Source organism: Oncorhynchus nerka, linkage group LG18 (assembly GCF_034236695.1).
Source record: "Oncorhynchus nerka isolate Pitt River linkage group LG18, Oner_Uvic_2.0, whole genome shotgun sequence".
In the NCBI taxonomy this organism is placed as follows: domain Eukaryota; kingdom Metazoa; phylum Chordata; class Actinopteri; order Salmoniformes; family Salmonidae; genus Oncorhynchus; species Oncorhynchus nerka.
Window position 1 is genome coordinate 21353206 of NC_088413.1, and position 20450 is coordinate 21373655.

Sequence of the window (20450 nt, forward strand, 5' to 3'; positions counted from 1 at the left end):
GGAGAGGAGAGGGATGATGTGTGAGATCAACAGTGTGCAGCAGTTATCTTCTTGACACATAAAACTGTTAAATGCATTATTCAAATCCAATTCTTTATTTATTAAGGGAGCAGTAAGGGTAACTCACCACTAGGAACTCCCTCTTGTCAACCATCTGGTTGCCGTCGGCGTCGAACATGTTGAAGGCGATCTTGAAGCCTGCGTGGGGCTCTGAGGAAGAGGAGGAGGTATGAAGATGACTAATCTCCACACCGTAGGGACTGAATGGACTACTAGATGTCTAGAAAGATGAGTGATCTCAACACCACAGGGACTGGACTCAAGTCATTATGTGTTCTGCTATCAGTGTATCCAGGTGATGGCAAGGTCTGTTTTGCTCAAACACATCAATGTAATTTGACACAGTTGTCTGTGTTATCATTGTTACCATCCCACATATCTCACTACGTCACTACTGTTGAAATGATATCCATGAATTCATCTTTACCCAAAGGTCACTGGTTTGAATCCGTGAGCCGACTAGGTGAAACATCTGTAGATGTGCCCTTGCGCGAGGCACTTAACCTTAACGGCCCCTTTAAGTCGCTTTGGATAAGAGCGTCTGCTAAATTTATTTTTATTTGACCTTTATTTAACTAGGCAAGTCAGTTAAGAACAAATTCTTATTTTCAATGACGGTCTAGGAACAGTGGGTTAACTGCCTGTTCAGGGGCAGAACAACAGATTTGTACCTTGTCAGCTTGGGGGTACAATGTACATGCATACCTGTTGATCTTTCTCTCTCATCTTGGCAAGTGCTATGTCAATATTACTCCAGCGCTGGGTTACCACGCAAAGTGTGTGTCGCAGCGATGACTGAGATGCCTCATTGCCTCGTTAGACCCTCAGTGAGCAACAACAGCAGAGCAGCACCTCAGAGTGTGGCTGGAGATTTATCTGCACAGACTGTCAACGCCAGTCTCAAGCCTACGTCCCAAATAGCATCCTATTCCCTATGTAGTGCACCACTTTTTTTCCCCAGGGCCATGGACAGAAGTAGTGCACTATATAGCGAATTGGGTGCCATTTGGGGCGCAGGCAAAGCAATATATGCCTCCAAGTGTGTTTTTATTGTAACAATGTTGATGAAGGCCTATATGATGAATACCTACATTTATAGGAGTTGAAATGTTGGGAGCAGATGTGTGTTGAGTCTTCATTTACAAAATAATATCTTTCATTGTCACATACACTGGATAGGTACAGTGAAATGTGTTGTTTTACAGGGTGGTGCAACGTCCCTGGAGCATATTAGGGTTAAGTGCCTTGCTCAAGGGCACATCAACAGATTTTTCACATCGTCGGCTCGGGTATTCGAACGAGCAACCTTTCGGTTATTGGCCCAATGCTCTAACCGCTAGGCTACCTGCTAAGCACCTGTCTCAAAGCCACTCAATTTTCAATGTTGTTGTAACACATGCTTTATCTTATATTGTCTTAAACTTCTTATGGCTGGGGGGCAGTGTTGAGTAGCTTGGATGAATAAGTTGCCCAGAGTAAACGGCCTGCATATTATTAGTAGTATTGGATAGAAAACACTCTAAAGTTTCTAAAACTGTTTGAATGATGTCTGTGAGTATAACAGAACTCATATGGCGGGCAAAATCCTGAGGAGAAATCAAAACAGGAAGTGAGAAATCTGAGCTTGGTAGGTATTTACCACAGTTCCCATTGAAATCCCCTTGAGATATTAATGATGTTGCACTTCCTAGGGCTTCCACTAGATGTCAACCGTATATAGAATTTGAATGAGACTTCTACTGTGTTGTGGGACTGAATGAGAGCAGAATCTATCAGGTGACTGGCAGTCAGCCATTTTCTGATCACGCGCATTCCTCATGGTATCCACTTGCGTTCCATTGCTCATCAAGACACAAAGGAATACTCCGGTTGGAACTTTATTGAAGCTATATGTTAACATTCTAATGATTGATTCTGTACTTAGTTTGAAATGTTTCTTCGACCTGTAATATACGTTTTTGAAGTTTTTGCCCGACGTAACGCTGACCAGAATGAGCATTTGGATATGTATACCGAACGCGCTAACAAAAGGAGGCATTATCACACAAAACAAACTAACAACTAATGTTTTATCTTATCTTATCTTAACTCGTGTTTTATCTTATCTTGTCTTAACTCGTGTTTTATCTTATCTTGTCTTGACTCGTGTTTTATCTTATCTTGTCTTAACTCGTGTTTTATCTTATCTTGTCTTAACTCAGGACCTTCTGTGTCTTGGCAGCTTCTTCAGGGTAAGTGTAGATTTGACCACCTACCGTAGTGTAAGGTACAGGAGATTTTTGTATTTTTTCAGGGACTGGAGATCTTGGGTGGGCCGCCCATGTCTGGGACATACTGTAAACTTTAACAGACCAACGCTGGCCTTTAGTAATGATTTGTGTTTAATGTAAGCAGAGGGCACCACCAGCCCCTCTTCATGAGAGAGAGAGAGAGGTAGGGCAGAGAGTAGAACATAGAGAGAGAAAGAGAGTGAGAGAGAGGGAAAGAAAGAGATAGAAAGAGTATGTGATAGAGAGAAAGAGAGGGAGTGGAAGAGAGAGAAAGAGAGAGAGTGTAGAGCATAGAGAGACTCACTTGTCAGAATGCAGAGCAGAAAGAGATACTCGGTGTAAGCGATGATGCCTGGAAAGAAAAAGAGAAGAAGGAACATCAAAGGACAGTTGACAAGATTCATTCTGTTAATGTACAATAAAGCACTCTCTCTCTCTCTCCTTCTCGCTCTCCTTCACCAACTCTCAAACAGCTGGTCGGGGTCCTGATTTTTTTCTTTCAAACTCCGGGACACTAGAGGCGGCTTGGCTGAAGGCCAGATTAAAATGTTTACTGATTGTTCAAAGACGGGCCTCCTCTAGATAAATGGAAGGGTAGAACAGACCTTCCCCTCCTCCCCTCTTCTCCCGGAGAGGAGTAGAGAAGGAGTAATCCCCCCTTTCATGCAGATAACATCTAAAAATGTAAAAAGGTGCCTTTGAGTTGAGCCGCAGGCGGTGTTTTGGCCACACTAGAGCTGCGGGTGTTTTTACACTGCAAGTGAGCGGTGCTGAGACCCAAGACCTAGAACACTGGGTGGTAGAACACACACACACACACACACACACACACACACACACACACACACACACACACACACACACACACACACACACACACACACACACACACACACACACACACACACACACACACACACACACAGAGAGAAACATGTACACCCCCAATGCATATACACATACACACACGGTGGGGGGGAGGGGGGTGGAAAGAGATCACAACCAGCCGTGTTGTGTTTGGAGAAGCAAGGTGTAAAGCGTTGAGGGGATGGCCAGCCTCAGTATGTGGTCCATTTAGGATGATGTCCCCTCTGCTCCTCTTTGTTGGGGCCAGGGGAAACACAGGCATGGCCCAGTGAGATGGAGGACCGCTGCTGTGGTCTAGGTGCTGGAAGGGGAGTGTGTGTATGCTCATGTTTCTCTCTCTGTGTGTGTGTGTGTGTGTGTGTGTGTGTGTGTGTGTGTGTGTGTGTGTGTGTGTGTGTGTGTGTGTGTGTGTGTGTGTGTGTGTGTGTGTGTGTGTGTGTGCGCTCATGTTTCTCTATATGTGAGTGTTGGTCTGTTACACGGCGGCTGAAAGCATTCCCTCTTCCACCAGGTTTTTGTTTGGAGAGGAAGACAGTAGCCTGTCTGTCCACTGATAGTTCAGGGTGACTGCACTGAGTGTTACGGGAGAGAGACTCCCTGCTTCAGGAAGGGGAGAGGAGGGGAACATGATACCTCAGCTTAGTGGAGCTACCCCTGCATCCCTGCCCCCTGCCCTGGACCTCACACTAGGGATGGATGCTCCCTGTCCCAGGCTTACTCAAATACTCAATACAGCTTGTCTCCCACGAGGAGAGGCCAACTCAATACAGCTTGTCTCCCACGAGGAGAGGCCAACTCAATACAGCTTGTCTCCCACGAGGAGAGGCCAACTCAATACAGCTTGTCTCCCACGAGGAGAGGCCAACTCAATACAGCTTGTCTCCCACGAGGAGAGGCCAACTCAATACAGCTTGTCTCCCACGAGGAGAGGCCAACTCAATAAGGCTTGTCTCCCACGAGGAGAGGCCAACTCAATACAGCTTGTCTCCCACGAGGAGAGGCCAACTCAATACAGCTTGTCTCCCACGAGGAGAGGCCAACTCAATACAGCTTGAACTGCAACTGCCTGCTGTCTTTATTCTACTAGTTTAACCTCCTATTGTTTTTACATTTTAATGTTTAGTCATTTAGCAGACACTCTTATCCAGAGCCTCTTACAGTAGTGACTTCATACATTTGACTGTTTAGTCATTTCTCAGACGAGGAGACCAAGGCACAGATTGATGAGAATACATTCCTCTTTATTAAAGGAAGAACACTAAAACAAACTAACAAAACGACCGTGAAGATATAAACACTGGTGCTGACACAGGCAACTATACATAGACAATAACCCACAGATAAACCAAGGAATATGGCTACCTAAATATGGTTCCCAATCAGAGACAACGATAAACAGCTGCCTCTAATTGAGAACCAATCTAGGCAACCATAGACATACATTTACCTAGACAAACCAAAACCCCATAGATGTACAAAAACCCCTAGAAAAGACAACAACTAAACAAACCACCCTTGTCACACCCTGACCAATCCAAATAATCAAGAAAACAAAGACAACTACAGTCAGGGCGTGACAGTACCTCCCCCCCAAAGGTGAGGACTCCCGGCCGCAAACCTAAACCTATATGGGAGGGTCTGGGTGGGCATCTAACCTTGGTGGCGGCTTTGGTTCTGGACGCCGCCTCCCTTCTTTAAATTGAGGGCTGGGGACCCTCGATAGAGACCCCGGGCTGGGGACCGTCGCTGGAGACCCCGAGCTGGGGACCGTCGTTGGAGGTTCTGGTCTGTGGCCCGTCGTTGGAGGTTCCGGTCTGTGAACTGTCGCCGGACGCTCTGGACTGGGTACTGTCGCCGGACGCTCTGGACTGCCGAGGCGCACTATAGGCCTGGTGCGTGATGCCGGCACTGGTGGTACCGGGCTGGGGTCACGCACCTCAGGGCGAGTGCGAGGAGCAGGAACAGGGAGTACTGGACCCTGGAGGCGCACGGGAAGCCTGGTGCTTGGTGTTGGCAATGGTGGTACTGGGCTGGTGACACGCACCTCAGGGAGAGTGCGAGGAGCAGGAACAGGGAGTACTGGACCCTGGAGGCGCACGGGAAGCCTGGTGCTTGGTGTTGGCAATGGTGGTACTGGGCTGGTGACACGCACCTCAGGGCGAGTGCGGGGAGCAGGCACAGAATGTACTGGAGCTGACACAACCCGTCCTGGCTGGATGTTTATTTTCGCCCTGCTTATGCAGGGCGCTGGCAGAGAACGCACTGGGCTGAGCCGGCGCAGGATATCCTGGTCCAAGGAGGTATACTGGAGACCAGGAGTGCTGAGCCGGCACCCTCCTTCCTGGCTGGATGCTCATTCTAGCCCGGCCAATGCGAGGAGCTGGAATAGAACGCACCGGGCTAGAATAGCGCACTGGAGACACCGTGCGTTCCACCGCATAACACGGTGCCTGACCAGTAACACGATCCCCACAGTAAGCACAAGGAGTTGGCTCAGGTCTCCTACCTGACTCAGCCAACCTCCTCGTGCCCCCCCCCCCCCCACAAAAAAAATATTGGGTGCTAACCATGTACCCTTATATCGTCGCCGTTCCTCCATTCTCCTGTATCCCTCCTCGCACTGTTCCAGTGAATCCCAGGCGGGCTCTGGCACACTCCCTGGATCAATCGACCACCTCTCTATCTCCTCCCAGGTTGTCACCCACTCATCCTTCTCCCGGGTCCATTTTTCCACCAAGCGCTGTTCCTCCCTTTCACACTACTTGGTCCTGGTGTGGTGGGTTATTCTGTCACGTTGGTTGTAACGAGGAGACCGAGGCGCAGCGTGATGAGAATACACTCCTCTTTATTAAAGAAAGAACACTTAAACAAACTAACAAAACAACAACACGACCGTGAAGATATAAACACTGGTGTTGACACAGGCAACTATACATAGACAATAACCCACTGATAAACCAAGGAATAAATATGGATACGTAAATATGGTTCCCAATCAGAGACAACGATAAACAGCTGCCTCTAATTGAGAACCAATCTAGGCAACCATAGACATACATTTACCTACATTTACAAAAACCCCTAGACAAGACAACAACTAAACAAACCACCCTTGTCACACCCTGACCAAACCAAATAATAATGAAAACAGAGATAACTAAGGTCAGGGCGTGACACTTACATTAGTGACTTCATACATTTGACTGTTTAGTCATTTATCAGACACTCTTATCCAGAGCCTCTTACATCTGTGACTTCATACATTTGACTGTTTAGTCATTTATCAGACACTCTTATCCAGAGCCTCTTACATCAGTGACTTCATACATTTGACTGTTTAGTAATTTATCAGACACTCTTATCCAGAGCCTCTTACATCAGTGACTTCATACATTTGACTGTTTAGTCATTTATCAGACACTCTTATCCAGAGCCTCTTACATCTGTGACTTCATACATTTGACTGTTTAGTCATTTATCAGCACTCTTATCCAGAGCCTCTTACATCAGTGACTTCATACATTTGACTGTTTAGTCATTTATCAGACACTCTTATCCATCCAGAGTGACCTCATTTGACATCAGTGACTCAGTGACTTACATTTGACTGTTTAGTAATTTATCTGTTTAGTAATTTATCAGACACTCTTATCCAGAGCCTCTTACATCAGTGACTTCATACATTTGACTGTTTAGTAATTTATCAGACACTCTTATCCAGAGCCTCTTACATTAGTGACTTCCTACATTTGACTGTTTAGTCATTTATGTATATTACATTCTGATAATATGGTATCATCTCGTATATTACATTACACTTTGATCAGCAGTCCCATATTGAAAAGGTTTTGTTTCCTATATGCCTGTTGGAAGTGGAAGGCCAACTTAACTATCCCACTTTGAAAGCCTACTTTCTCTGACGAGTTTGTACTGTGCACTGCAGTGAGAGAGAGAGAGCATCACTGGATTCCAGACGCGAGTCACCAATACCGCACGCACCCACGCACACACACACTCTCTCTCTCTCTCTCTCTCTCTCTCTCTCTCTTCTTGACATGACAACCCAAATAAAATGTGCTGGGACAACACACAGAAACATTCCAGAGTCTGCCGCCCAGCACCGACTCATGCGCACAGCAAACGGTAATCCGACGCCATTCCGGGGATTGAAACTGTCCTCGGCCGTCACCGAGTGCCAAAGGAAGCGTGTCCCGACATCACCGAGAACAAACACAACAGAGACGTGTCTCCACGTTGTCTTCCTCCTCAACCACACCTTTTCTCCCTGATCACTTCATTCTTTCTTTCCTTTTATCTCCTTCCCTCTTTCCTCTCATTTCCTCTCCTTTCCTACTTTCTCTGTTTTTTTTGGTGGGGCAGTGCTGATGTTAACTGGCAAGATAAAAAGAGTGGTGTGGGGGTGAGGTGTGTGTATGTGTGGGGGTGAGGTGTGAGGTGTGTGTATGTGTAGGGGTGAGGTGTGTGTGTATGTGTAGGGCTGAGGTGTGTGTATGTGTGTGGGTGAGGTGTGTGTATGTCTGGGGGTGAGGTGTGTGTATGTGTGTATGTGTAGGGGTGAGGTGAGGTGTGTGTATGTGTAGCGGTGAGGTGTGTGTATGTGTGGGGGTGAGGTGAGGTGTGTATGTGTGTGGGGTGAGGTGTGTGTATGTGTGTATGTGTGGGGGTGAGGTGTGTGTATGTGTGTATGTATGGGGGTGAGGTGTGTGTATGTGTAGGGGTGAGGTGTGTGTATGTGTAGGGTGAGGTGTGTGTATGTGTGGGGGTGAGGTGTGTGTATGTGTAGGGTGTGGTGTGTGTATATGTGAATGTGTAGGATGAGGTGTGTGTATGTATGGGGGTGAGGTGTGTGTATGTGTAGGGGTGAGGTGGGTGTATGTGTGGGGGTGAGGTGTGTGTATGTGTAAGGGTGAGGTGTGTGTATGTGTGTGTGGGGGTGAGGTGTGTGTATGTGTAGGGGTGAGGTGTGTGTATGGGTGGGGGTGAGGTGTGTGTATGTGTAGGGTGTGGTGTGTGTATATGTGAATGTGTAGGATGAGGTGTGTGTGTGTGGGGGGTGTGTGTGTGTGTATGTGTGGGGGTGAGGTGGGTGTATGTGTGGGGGTGAGGTGTGTGTATGTGTAAGGGTGAGGTGTATTTATGTGTGGGGGGGTGAGGTGTGTGTATATGTAGGGTGAGGTGTGTGGATGTGTAGGGTGTGGTGTGTGTATATCTGTATGTGTAGGATGAGGTGTGTGTATGTGTGGGGGTGAGGTGAGGTGAGGTGTGTGTGTGTGTGATATGTGGGTGTGAGGTGTGTGTATGTGTGGGGGTGAGGTGTGTGTATGTGTGGGGGTGAGGTGTGTGTATGTGTAGGGGTGAGGTGTGTGTATTTGTAGGGGTGAGGTGTGTGTATGTGTGGGGGTGAGGTGTGTGTGTGTGTGTGTGGGGTGAGGTGTGTGTATGTGGAGGGGTGAGGTGTGTGTATGTGGGGGTGAGGTATGTGTATGTGTAGGGGTGAGTTGTGTGTATGTGTGGGGGTGAGGTGTGTGTATGTGTGGGGGTGAGGTGTGTGTATGTGTGGGGGTGAGTTGTGTGTATGTGTAGGGTGAGGTGTGTGTATGTGTGGGGTGAGGTGTGTGTATGTGTAGGGGTGAGGTGAGGTGTGTGTATGTGTGGGGTGAGGTGTGTGTATGTGTGTATGTGTAGGGGTGAGGTGTGTGTATGTGTAGGGTGAGGTGTGTGTATGTGTGAGGTGGGTGTGTGTATGTGTGGGGGTGAGGTGTGTGTATGTGTGTGTGGGGTGAGGTGTGTGTATGTGTGTATGTGTGGGGGTGAGGTGTGTGTATGTGTGGGGGTGAGGTGTGTGTATGTGTAGGGGGTGAGGTGGGTGTATGTGTGGGGTGAGGTGTGTGTATGTGTAGGGTGAGGTGTGTGTATGTGTGGGGTGGTGAGGTGTGTGTATGTGTGGGGTGAGGTGTGTGTATGTGTGGGGGTGAGGTGTGTGTATGTGTGGGGGTGAGGTGTGTGTATGTGTGGGGGTGAGGTGTGTGTGTGTGTATGTGTGGGGTGAGGTGTGTGTATGTGTGGGGGTGAGGTGTGTGTATGTGTAGGGGTGGGGTGTGTGTATGTGGGGGTGAGGTGTGTGTATGTGTGTGGGGTGAGGTGTGTGTATGTGGAGGGGTGAGGTGTGTGTGTGTATGTGTGGGGGGGGTGAGGTGTGTGTGTGTGTGGGGTGAGGTGTGTGTATGTGGAGGGGTGAGGTGTGTGTATGTGTGGGGTGAGGTGTGTGTATGTGTAGGGGTGAGGTGTGTGTATGTGTAGGGGTGAGGTGTGTGTATGTGTGGGGGTGAGGTGTGTGTGTGTGTGGGGGTGAGGTGAGGTGTGTGTATGTGTAGGGGTGAGGTGTGTGTATGTGGGGGGTGAGGAGGTGTGTGTATGTGTGGGGGGAGGTGAGTGTATGTGTGTATGTGAGGGGGGGGGTGAGGTGATGTGTGTATGTGTGGGGGTGAGGGTGTGTGTATGTGTGGGGGTGAGGTGTGTGTATGTGTGGGGGGTGAGGTGTGTGTATGTGTAGGGGTGAGGTGTGTGTATGTGTGGGGGTGAGGTGTGTGTGTGTGTGGGGTGAGGTGTGTGTATGTGGAGGGGTGAGGTGTGTGTATGTGTGGGGGTGAGGTGTGTGTATGTGTAGGGGTGAGGTGTGTGTATGTGTGGGGGTGAGGTGTGTGTATGTGTGGGGGTGAGGTGTGTGTATGTGTGGGGGTGGGTGTGAGGGTGTGTGTATGTGTGGGGGTGAGGTGTGTGTATGTGTAGGGGTGTAGGGGTGAGGTGTGTGTATGTGTGGGGTGAGGTGTGTGTATGTGTGTGAGGTGTGTGTATGTGGGGTGAGGTGTGTGTATGTGTAGGGTGAGGTGTGTGTATGTGTGGGGGTGAGGTGTGTGTATGTGTGTGTGAGGTGAGGTGTATGGTGTGTGTATGTGTGGGGTGAGGTGTGTGTATGTGTGTGTGGGGGTGAGGTGTGTGTATGTGTGGGGGTGAGGTGTGTGTATGTGTAGGGGTGAGGTGTGTGTATGTGTGGGGGTGAGGTGTGTGAATGTGTGGGGGTGAGGTGTGTGTGTATGTGGGGGTGAGGTGTGTGTATGTGTGTGGGGGTGAGGTGTGTGTATGTGTGGGGTGAGGTGTGTGTATGTGTGGGGGTGAGGTGTGTGTGAGGTGAGGTGTGTGTGTATATGTGGGGTGAGGTGTGTGTATGTGTGGGGGGGGGTGAGGTGTGTGTATGTGTGGGGGTGAGGTGTGTGTATGTGTGGGGGGGTGAGGTGTGTGTATGTGTGGGGGTGAGGTGTGTGTGTGGTGGGGGTGAGGTGTGTGTATGTGTAGGGGTGAGGTGTGTGTATGTGTGGGGGTGAGGTGTGTGTATGTGTGAGGGGTGAGGTGTGTGTATGTGTAGGGGTGAGCCAATGTGTATGTGTAGGGTGAGGTGTGTGTATGTGTGGGGGTGAGGTGTGTGTATGTGTAGGGGTGAGGTGTGTGTATGTGTAGGTGTGAGGTGTGTGTATGTGTGGGGTGAGGTGTGTGTATGTGTGGGGTGGGTGAGGTGTGTGTATGTGTAGGGGTGAGGTGTGTGTATGTGTGGGGGTGAGGTGTGTGTATGTGTAGGGGTGAGGTGTGTGTATGTGTAGGGGTGAGGTGTGTGTATGTGTAGGGTGAGGTGTGTGTATGTGTAGGGGTGAGGTGTGTGTATGTGTAGGGGTGAGGTGTGTGTATGTGTGGGGTGAGTGAGGTGTGTGTATGTGTAGGGTGAGATGTGTGTATGTGTAGGGTGAGATCTGTGTGTATGTGTGGGGTGAGGTGTGTGTATGTGTAGGGGTGAGTTGTGTGTATGTGAGGGAGTGAGGTGTGTGTATGTGTGGGGGTGAGGTGTGTGTATGTGTAGGGGTGAGGTGTGTGTATGTGTGTATGTGTGGGGTGAGGTGTGTGTATGTATAGGGGTGAGGTGTGTGTATGTGTGGGGTGAGGTGTGTGTATGTGTAGGGGTGAGGTGTGTGTATGTGTGGGGTGAGGTGTGTGTATGTGTAGGGGTGAGATGTGTGTATGTGTAGGGGGGTGAGGTGTGTGTATGTGTAGGGGTGAGGTGTGTGTATGTGTAGGGGTGAGGTGTGTGTATGTGTGGGGTGAGGTGTGTGCATGTGTAGGGTGAGGGATGTGTGTATGTGTAGGGTGAGGGTGTGTGTATGTGTGGGGTGAGTGTGTGTATGTGTGGGGTGAGGTGTGTGTAAGTGTAGGGTGAGATGTGTGGGGGTGAGGTGTGTGTATGTATAGGGGTGAGGTGTGTGTATGTGTGGGGTGAGGTGTGTGTATGTGTAGGGTGAGGTGTGTGTATGTGTAGGGTGAGGTGTGTGTATGTGTGGGGGTAAGGTGTGTGTATGTGTGGGGGTAAGGTGTGTGTATGTGTAGGGGTGAAGTGTGTGTATGTGTGGGGGAGTACGTGCACGGGGAGCCTCCCTAAAGCAACAGGAAGAGGGAAGGACAAGAAAACATTTCCACGTCGCTACTCTGGAGCCCAGGTGTGACCTTCTCAGGGACACCAGGGTGTTACTGTGTGTGTGAGTGTGTGTGAGGGTGTAAGTGTGTATGAGTCTGTGTGCGTGTGTAGTCTTGGCAGAGGCCTCACCAACTTTCTCCCTGCCATTCATAGAAATACCAACACTAGACCCAGCCAATATGAAAATATGCTGTAGCTTGGAGACAGACCCAACTTCCTCACTAGTGTTTTCCTAATACACTCCTACATCCCATTCCCAACACATCTAGTGTCAGACACATCTAGTGTCATACACGTCTAGTGTGTCTACCACACTTACAACATCCTCTCCTCTCCCCTACTCTCCCCTCCTCCCTGTCCTCTTCTCTCTCCTCCTCTCCCCTCCTCCCTGTCCTGTCCTGTCCTTCCCTCCTCCCCTCCTCTCCTCTCCTCTCCTCTCCCTCTCCCTCCTCTCCTCTCCTCTCCTCTCCTCTCCTCTCCTTCCCTCCTCCCTCCCCCTCCTCCCTCCCTCTCCCTCCCTCCCTCCCTCCCTCTCATCTCCCTCCTCTCCTCTCCTCCTCCCTCCCTCCCTCTCCTCTCCTCTCCTCCCTCCCTTCCTCTCTCCAGAGAAATTCTTCCCTTGGATACTGAGAAAACATACCAGTCGGGTAGAATTGAAGAAACACACAAACATACACACATACACATGCACACAAACACAATAACACACAATAAATAATCATGACCTTAATTTGAAATACTTAGCTGGTTACATAACAGAACACATAACTGAATATACATATGATCATAATATGAGGATGATCTGCATACAAACGACTTGTAACAGTTCTGGAGATAATATTGTGTGGTGAATTAAAGATGAGGGAGGGAGGGAGGGAGGGAGGGAGGGAGGGAGGGAGGGATGAGGGAGGGAGGGATGGGAGAGGGAGGGAGGGATGAAGGGGAGGGAAGGAGGGGAAGGAGGGAGGGAGGGGAGGGAAGGGAAGGGAGGGAGGGATGAAGGGAGGGGAGGGAAGGGAGGGAGGGAGGGAGGGAGGGAAGGGAGGGAGGGAGGGAGGGAGGGGAGGGAGGGATGAGGGAGGGGAGGGATGGAGGGAGGGAGGGAGGGAGGAGGGAGGAGGGAGGGAGGGAGGGAGGGAGGGGGAGGGAGGGAGGGAGGGAGGGAGGGAGGGAGGGAGGAGGGGAGGGAGGGAGGGAGGGAGGGAGGGAGGGATGAAGGGAGGGATGGGATGGAGGGAGGGAGGGAGGGAGGGAGGGATGAGGGAGGGAGGGAGGGAGGGAGGGAGGGAGGGAGGGAGGGAGGGAGGTGTCACGCCCTGACCTTAGAGAGCTGTTCATTCTCTATGTTGGTTGGGGCGTGATAGTGACTAGGGTGGGTCATCCTAGGTTAATTGTACTTCTATGGTGGCCTGATATGGTTCCCAATCAGAGGCAGCTGTTTATCGTTGTCTCTGATTGGGGATCATATTTAGGTAGCCATTTCCTCAATTGTGATTTGTGGGATCTTATCTACAGTTAGTTGCCTGTGTGCACACCAGTAGCTTCACATTTAGTTTGTGCTTAATTGTTTTGTTTGGTGAGTTTCAGTTGATTAAAATATGTGGAACTCTACGCACGCTGTGCCTCTGTCTACTCCTTTCAACGAACGTGGCAGAAGATCCCACCAACAACAGACCACAACGTGCCCGGGAGGTAATGGCATCCTGGTCTGTGGAGGAGATTAGAGAGAGAACATCCTGGCCTTGGGACGACATAATAGCAGGAGAGAAGAGCCGACCATGGAGGCAGGCGGAAGCAGCGAAGGAGGGACAGCGACGAAGTCGGGGAGGAAGGCCACAGAAACCCCAATCATTTTTTGGGGGGCACATGGAGCCGAGGAGTGAACCAGAGCCAGTCTGGGAGAAGAAGGAGAATTCGGAGGAGAGAGAAATGGGAGAGTTGTTGAGTTGGTGGAGGACACACGGATTTGGAATAAAGGAACGTGTTGTCAGTTTGGTGCCACCTGAGTCAGCTCCCCGTACTCATCCAGAAATGTGTGTTAAAGTTCCGGAACAATTGATGCCGGCTATACACACCAGGTCTCCAGTACACCTTCACAACCCAGTGCTTCCTGTGCCAACTCCTCGTACTCTCCCTCAAGTGCGCTTTCTCAGTCAGGTGTGTCCTGTTCCAACTCCTCGCACTCTCCCTCAAGTGCGTGTCCCCAGTCCAGTTCCACATGTACTGGCCCCATGCAACAGGCCTCCAGTGCGTGTCCCCAGTCAGCTCCGTCCTGCATCAGGCCTCCAGTGCGTGTCCCCAGTCAGCTCCGTCCTGTTCCTGCTCCTCGCACTTGCCCTGAGGTGCGTGTCACCAGCCTGGTGCCATCAGTCCCGGTCCCATGCATCAGGCCTCCAGTGCGCCTCCACAGTCCAGTACGTCCTGTGCCTCTTCCCCACACCCGCCCCAAGGTGCGTGTCATCAGCCCGGTGCCACCTGTACCGGTCCCATGCATCAGGCCTCCAGTGCGCCTCCACAGTCCAGAGCTTCCGGCGACAGTTCTCAGTCCAGAGCTTCCGGCGACAGTTCCCAGTCCAGAGCTTCTGGCGACAGTTCCCAGTCCAGAGCTTCCAGCGACAGTTCCCAGTCCAGAGCTTCCAGCGACAGTTCCCAGTCCAGAGCTTCTGGCGACAGTTCCCAGTCCAGAGCTTCTGGCGACAGTTCCCAGTCCAGAGCTTCCGGCGACAGTTCCCAGTCCAGAGCTTCTGGCGACAGTTCCCAGTCCAGAGCTTCCGGCGACAGTTCCCAGTCCAGAGCTTCCAGCGACAGTTCCCAGTCCAGAGCTTCCAGCGACAGTTCCCAGGCCAGAGCTTCCGGCGACGTTTCACAGTCCGGAACCTCCTGAGAGGGTCTACGGTCCGGAACCTCCTGAGACGGTCCACGGTCCGGAACCTCCTGAGACGGTCCGCGGTCCGGAACCTCCTGAGACGGTCTACGGTCCGGAACCTCCTGAGACGGTCTGCGGTCCGGAACCTCCTGAGACGGTCTACGGTCCGGAACCTCCAGCGACGGTCTGCGGTCCAGAGCCTCCAGCGAAGGTCGGCGGTTCGGAACCTCCAGCGACGGTCTGCGGTCCAGAGCCTCCAGCGAAGGTCGGCGGTTCGGAACCTCCAGCGACGGTCTACGGTCCAGAGCCTCCAGCGAAGGTCTACGGTCCGGAACCTCCAGCGACGGTCTGCGGGCCAGAGCCTCCAGCGAAGGTCGGCGGTTCGGAACCTCCAGCGACGGTCTGCGGTCCAGAGCCTCCAGCGAAGGTCGGCGGTTCGGAACCTCCAGTGACAGTCTGCGGTCCGGAACCTCCAGCGACGGTCATCAATCCAGAGCCTCCAGCGACGGTCATCAAACCAGAGCCTCCAGCGACGGTCATCAAACCAGAGCCTCCAGCGACGGTCATCAAATCAGAGCCTCCAGCGACGGTCATCAATCCAGAGCCTCCAGCGACGGTCATCAAACCAGAGCCTCCAGCATGGGTTCTCAGTCCAGAGCCTACCGCGACGATCTACGGTCCGGAGCCTCTAGCGACGATCCACGCACCAGAGCCGCCTTGGATAAAGACGTATCTGCGAGCGGAGTGGGTACTTCGCCCCGCACCGTAGCTGCCCCCGACGGTAGATGCCCAACCGGACCCTCTCCTATTGAGTCAGGTTTTGCGGTCGGAGTCCGCACCTTTGGGGGTACTATCACACCCTGACCTTAGAGAGCTGTTCATTCTCTATGTTAGTTGGGGCGTGAGAGTGACTGGGGTGGGTCATCTAGGTGAATTGTACTTCTGTGGTGGCCTGATATGGTTCCCAATCAAAGGCAGCTGTTTGTCATTGTCTCTGATTGGGGATCATATTTAGGTAGCCATTTACTTAATTGTGATTTGTGGGATCTTATCTACAGTTAGTTGCCTGTGTGCACACCAGTAGCTTCACATTTAGTTTGTGCTTTATTGTTTTGTTTGGTGAGTTTCAGTTTATTAAAATATGTGGAACCCTACGCACGCTGTGCCTCTGTCTACTCCTTTCAACGAACGTGACAGGAGGAGAGGAGAAAGAGAGGGGTAGAGGGAGGAGAGGAGAGAGAGAGGGGTAGTGGGAAGAGAGAGAGAGGGATAAAGGGAGGAGAGGATAGAGAGAGAGGGGTAGAGGGAGGAGAGGAGAAAGAGAGAGGTAGAGGGAGGAGAGGAGAGAGAGAGGGGTAGAGGGAGGAGAGGAGAGAGAGGGGTAGAGGGTTTAGGGAGAGAAAGGGGTAGAGGGAGGAGAGGAGAGAGAGGGGTAAGGGAGGCGAGGAGAGAGAGAGAGGGGTAGAGGAAGGAGAATAAAGAGAGAGGGGTAAGGGAGGAGAGGAGAGAGAGGTGTAGAGGGAGGAGAGGTACATAATTGAGAGAGGTTTATATTTAGCTTCCTGGTTGGGGAAGGCAGTACGGCATGCTGCTGAGCGTGTTATAATTATCACCGTGGGGAATCAACAGCCGTGTGATTCCACTGTTACGTACTCCACAAGCAATTGCTTTAATTGCGACCGGGTCCCTGCCTCTCTCTCGAACAGTATCCATCTCTCTCTCTCTCGTACAGTATGTCTCTCTCTCTGTGGTACAGTACACGTCTTATTAATGTATGTGATTCATTTTCACTGTTTCAATTTTTATGTTGGAGAGGATGGATGGAGGGCAGAAGGCTCTGCTGTTGGAAGAGAGCTGCTGCATGTTTCTAGAGGAATGGAGGAGAGGGTGAAGAGGAGGAAAGAGAGGAGGAGAAGAGAGGAGGGGCGGGGAGGGAAAGCATTGGATGGGAGCAAAGAGAGGGAAACGAGAGGCAAAGAAAGAAAGGGGGAGGAAAACAGAGAAGAGGAGTGATAAAGAAAGAGAGGGTGACAATGACAAGAGGAGAGGGAACTGAGGGGAGAGGTGGAGAAGAGAAGAGGATGGGAAGAGAGGAAAGTATAGGATGAGAGGATGACATGGGAAGAGCAGAGAGAGTGATTCTATTTTTAGGGTTTACCAGGGCGACCGTAAGGTGACCACAGGGGGAACCGGCCCCGGCTTAGAGGAACCACACTGTGACCAGAGCCTGAACAGCTAGACACACCGCAACACTATCACTGTCATACAGCCTGTAGCATTATGACATCATGTAGCACTGTCATACAGCCTGTAGCATTATGACATCATGTAGCACTGTCATACAGCCTGTAGCATTATGACATCATGTAGCACTGTCATACAGCCTGTAGCATTATGACATCATGTAGCACTGTCATACAGCCTGTAGCATTATGACATCATGTAGCACTGTCACAGTCACACAGCCTGTAGCATTATGACAGCATGTAGCACTGTCACTGTCATACATCCTGTAGCATTATGACATCATGTAGCACTGTCTCTGTCATACAGCCTATAGCATTATGACATCATGTAGCACTGTCTCTGTCATACAGCCTATAGCATTATGACATCATGTAGTTCTGTCACTGTCATACAGCCTGGACTAAATACACCAAGACACACTGCACCACTTTCACTGTAGATATGACAGGACTGTAGCTATGACAGGACTGTAGCTATGACTGGACTGTAGCTATGACTGGACTGTAGCTATGACAGGACTGTAGCTATGACTGGTCTGTAGCTATGACAGGACTGTAGCTATGACTGGTCTGTAGCTATGACAGGACTGTAGCTATGACTGGTCTGTAGCTATGACAGGACTGTAGCTATGACTGGTCTGTAGCTATTACTGGTCTGTAGCTATGACTGGACTGTAGCTATGACAGGACTGTAGCTATGACAGGTCTGTAGCTATGACTGGTCTGTAGCTATTACAGGTCTGTAGCTATGACTGGTCTGTAGCTATTACTGGTCTGTAGCTATGACTGGACTGTAGCTATGACAGGTCTGTAGCTATGACTGGTCTGTAGCTATGACTGGTCTGTACATGACTTTCCATGAGTTTAACTATATAAGTGCTTACTCTCTCAGATAACATGCTAATCATTGTGTGTGTGTGTTTGTATGTGTGTGTGTGTGTGTGTGTGTGTGTGTGTGTGTGTGTGTGTGTGTGTGTGTGTGTGTGTGTGTGTGTGTGTGTGTGCGTGTGTGAGTGCCTGCGAGTTTGTGTGTGAGAGCGTACGTGTGTGTGTATGTTTGCACTAGCTCAAGGTGCCTTTGCCATGCGGAATTGTGTGTGAAGTCAGTCACACACACACACACACACACAATCCATTACGAGGTACACAGAACGTTCCTTTAGTCCCTACCTCGTTCCCGTAGGTTCCGGAACAGTTTGGACGTTCCCTGCCACACTGCTGGAGTATCTCCCAAGATCTTCTCCAGTTCCTGATGTCAACAGAGACAACGCTATGAGTCTCCACAGACACACACCACTCCATGTCCTCAATCACACCCTTTTCCCTACATAGTCTACTACTAGTCACCAAAGACCTATGGGCCCTGTTCAAAAGTAGTGCACTGTTCATTAATTTAACTAGGCTAGTCAGTTAAGAACACATTCTTATTTTCAATGACGGCCTAGGAACAGTGGGTTAACTACCTTGTTCAGGGGCAGAACAACAGGTTTGTATCTTGTCAGCGCAGGGATTTGATCTTGCAACTTTTTGGTTACAAGTCCAATGCTCTAACCACTGGGCTACCCTGCTGCTCTAAATAGGGAATAGGGTATATAGGGAAGAGGGAATAGGGTGTCATTTGGAATGCAGTCATGACTTTAACCTTTAGAAGTGTCCCTGTCTGACTAGAACATACAAACATGCTATGCTGTTGCTTCATGTTAGGAACAGATGTGGGATCTTAATTTGATCACCCTGTCGCAGGAGAACATCCACACTAAAATTTCAGATTTGATTTTCCCTGAAAAATATATGAATCCCAACAAAATTGACCATTAATTATAATCCACATAATAATTCACATTTCCTGTTGCTGCAAGATTATTTTCCTGCTGTAGTTCAAATTAAGATCCTACATCTGCAGTAGCTTGTATACGATAGCATGCTTCCAAGTCAATTGCTGCTGCAATACTATGGCAGTGGGGTGGCAGGTAGCCTGGAGGTTAAGAGCGTTGGGCCAGTAACCGAGAGCTCGCTGGTTTGAATCTCCTAGCAGCCTAGGTGAAAATGTGCCCTTGAGCAAGGCACTTAACTGTAATTGCTCCTGTAGGTCACTCTGGATAAGAGAGTATGCTGAATGACTAAAGTGTGAATAGGGAAGATGGCTATTATGTATATGTACGGTATTACAGCTAGCTGTCAACTAATCATCACTAGCCCTGTCTAAAACATTCAATATTAATATGTTTTAAATATACAGTTTATCATACATTACATGTATAGGTAGGAACAGGAGTTTTATAGCATAGCTCTTCATCAACAAAAATACTAACTGTTCTCAGACCTGTTTAGTGAGGGACATCCACGGCTTCTTGTCTGGAGGAAAGAGAGAGAGGGAGAGAGATAGAGAGAGAGCAAGTGAGAGAGAGAGAGAGAGAGAGAGAGAGAAAGTGAGAGAGAGACAGCGGGACAGAGATAGAGAGACAGAGAGAGAGAGACAGAAAGTGTGTGAGAGATAGAGAGAGAGAAAGTGAGAGAGACAGAGAGAGAGGCAGAGAGAGAGACAGAGAGCGAGAGATACAGAGACAGAGAGAGAGACAGAGAGAGAGAGATAGAGACAGAGAGAGAGAGAGAGATAGAGAGACAGAGAGAGAGAGAGAGAGAGAGAGAGAGAGAGAGAGAGAGAGAGAGAGAGAGAGAGAGAGAGAGACAGAGAGAGAGAGAGAGAGAGAGAGAGAGCATAACGGAGTGTGTGTGGGCTGGATCAGATAACATCAGTATGAGGGGTTCCATAGTCATAATAACACATCCATACACTGTCACCATAGACCTATTACAAGGCCATAAAGTGCCCTCTGCTTCGCTTTGTACTGTAGCCCTGTGTCTGTCTGGGGCAATGTTCTAGTAAAAGTGCAGATTTGTTTTGGTCTTTATAAAGGGGTGGTCTAATTCAACCTCAAAGGAAACATTAGGTGGCCTCTGACACACACACACACACACACACACACACACACACACACTTTAAAAGCCCCATCTATCCCATTCTCAGTGGGGAGTCTGGTCCGTGTGCTGTGTGACAGCATTAACCATCAGACTAAACAGTGTTACACACGCCCGTATCTTCTGAGGTCCACTGGCTATGAGCAATCTGTTAAGAAACCTCCCAAAACAGAGGCATTACACTGGCAGAGGGAGTAAAACAAACCATGGGCCGTTCCCACTGAAATCCTCACTGGGCTGTGAGCGCCTTCTCTTTCTCTCATAGCAGCCAGCGAAATGTCAGCTTCTAGGGTTTGTGGAAATTCATTCAACTCTCAATCTGCTTTGTCAGGATGATTATATGATTATATTCAATGGTGGTTTATTAATAGAAAACTTGTGTATTTTTTACTGAATTTTTTGCCAAAAAATCATCTAGGGCCCATATCCACAAAGCATCTCAAGTAGGAGTGCTGATCTAGGATCTGTTTGGCCTTTTAGATCATAATGAACAGGATTATATGGACAGATCCTAGATCAGCACTCATACTCTGAGAGGCTTTGTGGATACAGGCCCTGGTCTCTATATGCAGCGCTATTTAAGCCATGCAGAACATTATAGATCACAAAACATAACAGATCAA

General features: G+C 49.8%; 1 protein-coding gene across 3 annotated transcripts in view; it reads right to left on the reverse strand.

Moving 5' to 3' along the window:
- micu3a (mitochondrial calcium uptake family, member 3a) overlaps nucleotides 1-20450 on the reverse strand; it is a 47278-nt gene that overhangs the window by 24128 nt on the left and 2700 nt on the right. For all 3 annotated transcript variants that reach the window (XM_065003744.1, XM_065003743.1, XM_065003742.1), the window contains exons 3-6: nucleotides 19172-19203; nucleotides 18019-18097; nucleotides 2635-2682; nucleotides 128-210 (exon numbers count right to left, since the gene is read on the reverse strand). In XM_065003744.1, the coding sequence (XP_064859816.1) occupies nucleotides 128-210; nucleotides 2635-2682; nucleotides 18019-18097; nucleotides 19172-19203 (242 nt within the window). The remainder of the gene's footprint in view (nucleotides 1-127; nucleotides 211-2634; nucleotides 2683-18018; nucleotides 18098-19171; nucleotides 19204-20450) is intronic.